The sequence below is a fragment of the Cyprinodon variegatus genome, unplaced genomic scaffold (assembly GCF_000732505.1).
Source record: "Cyprinodon variegatus isolate N-32 unplaced genomic scaffold, C_variegatus-1.0 Scaffold72, whole genome shotgun sequence".
NCBI classification, from domain to species: Eukaryota; Metazoa; Chordata; class Actinopteri; order Cyprinodontiformes; family Cyprinodontidae; genus Cyprinodon; species Cyprinodon variegatus.
In genome coordinates this window covers 1,537,030-1,543,296 of record NW_015150525.1, presented here as the reverse complement: position 1 = coordinate 1,543,296, position 6,267 = coordinate 1,537,030, and the positions used below count along the sequence as shown (strand labels likewise).

Below are 6,267 nucleotides of genomic sequence, written 5' to 3'. Positions count from 1 at the left end.
GCCGCAGAGGAGCTTGTGGACCACCTCATTGACCTCAGCACCAGAGATTGGAAAACTCTGGGCCTGTGAACAAAGCATGCACAAGTAATTCTATATCCTGGCTGTAGTTCTGCATCTGTGCCATATCCTTCACATGTCCTTCTTTTCTTTTAGCACTCTTAAAAAGTTTATATTCAACAACATAAACTGCCTGTAATTCCCTAATAAAGGCTTCCCTTAGAAAATCCTGTCCAGGTAACTTTTCAGTTATGCCTTACTGCTTACCTTTTCAGACCTTGGTCTAAATATGTCTCTGTGAAATGTTGAAACCTAGGCGGTGATGTTGTACAACCCAACTTTGCTTTTGAGTTCACTGGTCTTCAAGAGGTTGTTTTTAATTTAAATGAAACTGGACTGTATTTAGAGGAATTCGATTCAAAGTGGCAAATAAATATGCATACACTTTATATTTATAAAATTGTATTGGATTATGAATTATATCTCAGCAGTATTAAATGTACAATTATATCCTATTAGAAGTTTCAGTCATCAGAATCGAGCATGTCCCTACTAAATCAGGGAAGCTCAAAGAATAGAAACATCAAAGATGCTCTTCTAATCTGTGAATACCCAAACTGGGCATATGTCAAATCAGCAAGGAAATCCAACAGACATGCAGCAGAACATAACTGTGAGAAGAATAAATGCAAAAACATTGCCATCCCATATGTTGTTGGACTCTCTGAAAAAACTCAAGAGGATTTTTTCCAAATACAAAATCTCAGTAAATTTCAAACTAGACCCTTAAACAGGGACTAGTGCATCCTAAAGACCAAACTCCCAGACCAAATGTGAGCAGAGTGGTGTCTGCAGTGCTCTGATCTTTATATTGGGGAAACCACACAACCTCTCAGCGGTACATCTACACCTTATGGACAAAGGACATTCTTTGGAGGACCAGAATGTTCACATTTTGGACAAAGAAGACAGGTGGTTTGAGAGTGGCGTGACAGAAGCAATCTATGTTAAGAAAGAAAAACCTACCTTAAACAGAGGTGGTGGAATTTAGGTTGCAGCTTTCAAAGACCTACAATGCAGCAATTTAGTTTATTCCTTCCCGCTATCATCGCAACCCATGCATGCACCAGAATATCTCTCCTGTTCAGCCAGACCAACAACTGCCCCAAACAACCCGCCTTTCAAAGACTTAGTCCATCATCGGGTATTGCAGGCTATCAAAGAATCCAAACGACTGCCCATTTTAAAGGGGCAGGCCCATTCGTCCGGTTCAATTTGCATGGTTTCTTAGCCAAAACAAGGCTTTGTTTTTGATCCACTCTATAAAGCTTTGAACGCAACGCTGTTTCTGACATTTTGAATTCTCTTCAAACTTGGAAGCCAAGTCCAGTGGGTTTTTTTTTTTACATTCATGGAATATCCTATAAGAAGTTTCAGACAGATCAGAAAACACAATTTAAAAGTTATGGTGGCAAGTTTAACTCCTCCTGTCCAGTAAGTGGCGTACTCGCTCTCATCCATTTGGTCTTGCACTCTTCAGCGGTCGGTTGCACGGTACGCTAATGCTAACCAAACCAAAGCTTTAACCTAGCAGTTCAGAAGAATAGCAAAAATCCCCTTATGGCTTCTGAGTCCAATTTACCTTTTTAAAGGGGAACAACGTTTGTTTTTTACATTGGGCCCTTTTACGTTATTACATCATGTTCTACTCACCCATATCAGTTTTGTGTCATTTGGAGCTGTTCTGAAGATATCCCGTTATATCCAAGTACTGTCTTCCTATTGGCAACGACTTGAAGGCACAAACTAAACCGTTCATAATTTATTCTGGTATGCCAGCATTCATAACATGTAGGCGAATCGCTGTCCCCCAGACATCCGCGGTTATATTTTCATGTTTATATTTTTTTTAAAACAAAGCGAAGTGTGTATGACGTCATCCGCGCGCCGGACTGAAGTTGTGACAGGCAGCCTGGGCCACAGGCGGCTACGCTCTACCCCTTCTATTCATTCGGCTAGCTAATCTGAATCGTTGAATTGCATTTCAGGTGTGAGATCATCTGTGGTAGTAGCACTAGACATCTTCCAGGCATGTGAGTAAAACTAGCAGCAGTTCAGCGGATAGGATGAATGAATGGTAGCCGGCACTAATAACGTAAAATCAAGGGGCCAATCTAAAAATCCCCTTTAACTCGACACCAAGGCTCAAAATCTCCTTCAGTGTTCTCCCTCATTTTTTTCTTTTAATTGTCCTGTTTTTTTGGCTCAATTCTGAGCAATGTAACACCAAGAAGAGGCAATTTCTCTGCTCTCTCACAGAGCACCTAAATAACACCTAAGCTTCAACCTACTGAACCTATTAGTGGAGAATCCTGTCATGTAGACATTGGCATCATAACCAGAAGTTAATATTTATAGATTTGGATTCATACCAATTTATAGAAGTATTCATATACTGTAGCTATGTTCTTCAAGCTTTAGACATTAAAATGTTAAAGGTAAGCTCTCTGTCTACACCTTGGAGCTTTCTTTCTGCGGTTCGTTTTTCCTAAAAAGAGATCACTTGGGACAAACTCTTTAAATAACACTTCATAACTTATATGTATTAAATAACCAGGAGACATGACAACTGATTTTGATAGAAATTGTAATCTTACTCAGATCAGAGAAGTTGCTTAGAGTTACAGAGAGCAGCTGCTTACCAACCGGACTCACTTCTCGGGAAGTGGCCCTGATAAACAGTTAAAGACTCAGATTATACAACGCCAGTCTGCCACATCATCACATTTTACATCATACACGTTGCAGATGAGGAGACAGTCATGGCTTCAGCCTTATCAAAACATTACACTCTGTTTTTCGGTGAAGGACACTGCACTCATTTTATTCCCAAATCTTTGGCACGTGCAGAATGAAGATTATAACTGTATATAGCTGGACTGAGGAACTGGCCTAATAAGATAAACTACTGGGGAAACATCAGTTCTGACACGCAAGAGTCAAACTCACACATCATCAATGATAATTATCCTAACAAAAACTACATTCAGAGCCCTTTCATGGAGAAGATAAGTCCTGCTCCTGAAGCTTTGAGTGACCCCTACTGGTCACTGCTATTCCTACTAACAGGCCTTCCCCTTTTACGTTTATTTATTTATTTAGTTAGTTTTGTTTTACCTCCAGTTAAAAATGCTGACACACATCTGCTCCTCCTCAAAAGAGCATTGGGAACATTTGACTGATGCTTCTGTAGTAACACCTGAAGTGACTCAGGGTTATACCAAGAGCACAGGTAATTCCTGTTCCCATCAGACTTCCCTGCAGACATTTTTTCAGAGCATTACTGATTACTCGGCTGTCACGGTGAAGAGGTGAGCAGGTTCAGCAAGTGTTTCTGAAAATCACTCGCCTAACCTGTGTTGGAGAAAAGAACTTGTCCCTTCAGGGGGGGGGGGGGGTTGAAATAGGGCAGACAGGTGGATTATTATTATTAATGATCAGCAGTAAAATAAATTATCGGTTAGAAATTTTTGAGAAGCTATTTTTAGGACCAAAACTAATATTTCATTCTAAAACTAGAAACGTGTGATTTAATAGATCATAAACCAGATAAAAGGAATGATGACACTCATGACTCATGAACACAGTCATGTCAGTGAGAGTGATTCTCTGCAGCAGCTGGGTTTTTACGTCAGAAGAGGGAGGAAACTCTCAATTATGCATTTTCATTTTCTTCTCCAACAGCATGAATGAGGAGTTCCTTTAATTGCATCACACTTCCTTCTCCAGTAAACAAAGGTGTGCACGCCCGCAACATCCTCCGCTTGTGTGAGTCGGCGTATGATGGCAAAATCCCCCTCAGTCTACTATAAGAGGAGGGAGAGGATGGAGACTCAGAGACACAAACTCACCTGGACTCATCCTCTCAGGAAACACTCAGGTGAGTCTGAACACAGTGGGTGGGTGGGGGGGATGCTGCAGCATCTCAGTTCCATGGTGACACTAGAGGAACTGTCTCCAATTAGTTTATCTAAGATACTTTACTCTTGGTAATGGTATTTAACAAATCAAAATGTCTCCATCAGCTCCACCTCCAGGTAACCATCGTGATGAAGATACATCTCAGCTCTTCCCTCTGTACCTTGCTGCTGCTGGGCTTTCTCAACAGGCCAGTGGAGAGCCGGACCCTGCATGTAGACGGATGCTCTGCCAGAGTTCACTTCCATGAACTACGCAAATACTTCTCTGACATAAAATCAGATGCGGTGAGTTTAGAAACACACATCAGCACTAGAACATGCATGCAGCTGGTCATTCAGAATAACATGCAGACATTGGAAAGCATCCATTTCAGAGTGTAAAAGATCATCAATCAGTTTTCTGATTTCATGAAACAGATATCAGGAGATGATGAGATTGGAGTGAAGCTTCTGGATACATCTATGATCAAAAATGTCCAGGTGAGCTGATTATTTGAATTGATCTGAACAATAATACCTTCTTTTTTTACCATGCTTTTCTAACTGACACGTGTCCCTTATCATCAGGAGGGTCAGACGTGCTGTTTTCTGCGTCTCCTGCTGCGCTTCTATGTTGAAAGAGTGTTCAACAACTATGAGTCCTCTCAACCGCATCAGCAGCGCTGCTCCAGCGCCCTGGCAAATGCCTTTGTCAGCATCAGAAGAGAAATGCATAAATGTGTAAGCTAAGAGTTTCAAGTTTCAGATGTGGTGTCATTAGAAGCAGCTGTATGGCATGTTAATCTTTTCTGTTTTTGCTTCTTTATGTACAGCACTGCAACTGTGGGGAAGAAACACAGAGAACAATTGACTCAGTGCTCACCAAGTTTGACATGGTACGCTAACTCAGATGTATTCCCTGTACAAAATGCAATGATCTTATCACGGCTTACATACCTGCAGCAAACTGCAGAGGGTTTCTGTCCTAGCTGGCAAATAAATTGTTTTTTAAAGAAAATTTGAGAACTTATATACCATTTATTGATGTGTTTGTCCCACTGCCACAAAACGCCAGTCAAGCAGCAGGGCCATTTTTTAAATAATTCAGATTATTAACCGAATTATGTTAAATCCAACCGTTTCCTTAAAGCCACTTGAGTTTTAGTCCTCAGTTTCTCCTCTGAGGTTGCATTTATACTCATATCTAAAACTCTCTTCTCTCTGTTTCTCCTTGATTTTGTTCAGCTACAGATCAGACAGGGGGCGCAGAAGGCTGTGGGAGAACTGGACATAGTGCTGGACCTACTGGAGCGTCTTGCACCTACATCATAAACATGAAGTTGACCCAAACCTGTAGCTACTAGTTCATTTACCTTTGAGCCATTTTGCATTTCTCTGTTTGTACTTGAATTAACTTAAAGCTCTATATATTTTTATTCTCTGGATTGGACTATTTTTGGTGAAATGTTTAAAATGGATGTATATTTTTGTCAGAAGGGTTACTGTAAGTTGAGATAAGCTTAATTTTGAACTTGTAAAAGTATTTTTCTATAAAAATGTTGCTTTGATGTCAATTATTTGAAAAAATAAATAAATAATTGATAATGCTTAAATATCTTCTTAGTAATTCCTTGTATTTAGTGACATCTAGTGGTGATTATGAAGAATGCATAAATGTGCTTCACAGCAAATACATTAACTTAGTTAGCAGCGCTTTCCACACTTAGATGAAAACAAAACATAAGTCTAGATTTATAAACAGAGTTCTTTCATCTCCTAACCATCCTTATTTAGTCCTCATTAAGCCGGCTTGGTCAAAGTTAGTTTATAACTGTTTTATTATAAATTATTATTCATCATTGTTTTAAATAGATAAATCTGCACCATTAGGAATGTATATAGCCCTTTTCTGAGTTGTAATCAGAACACAACAAAGACTTTTATCAAGATTTATAGACTACAGCTTTACTAGAAATATTAACAAATGAGACAACTGTGGAGAAACAATTATACCTCCTAAATCCATGTTTGCAAAGAGATGTCAACCAAGCGCCTTCAGTAGTCCTAAATACTTACAGAACAGAGTCCACTGGTAGGTATTTTCATCTCAGAATAAATCTGTGTTCCATGAATTCCTCAGACGCCAGAGGAACCATGGTGATCAAACAGCAACATGAAGCCCACAGCAGACAGGTCAGACAAGTTTAAACTGGGCTTCTGTTATAAAATCTTTTTTTAACCTTTGCAGAACTTACAATGAATTGTTCAATCCATTATCCACAAATGGAGTCCACCTGATAAGACAGGTAGC

General features: G+C 39.7%; 1 protein-coding gene across 1 annotated transcript; it reads left to right on the top strand.

The window, feature by feature from the left end:
• Positions 1–2,937: 2,937 nt before the first annotated feature.
• Positions 2,938–5,464, top strand: LOC107083321 (interleukin-20-like). Its single transcript, XM_015372448.1, has 6 exons — positions 2,938–3,937; positions 4,083–4,262; positions 4,395–4,457; positions 4,545–4,697; positions 4,790–4,852; positions 5,202–5,464. Exons 2-6 carry the CDS (start codon positions 4,107–4,109, stop codon positions 5,286–5,288), a joined length of 522 nt encoding a protein of 173 aa, XP_015227934.1. The 5' UTR covers positions 2,938–3,937; positions 4,083–4,106; the 3' UTR covers positions 5,289–5,464.
• Positions 5,465–6,267: the final 803 nt, after the last annotated feature.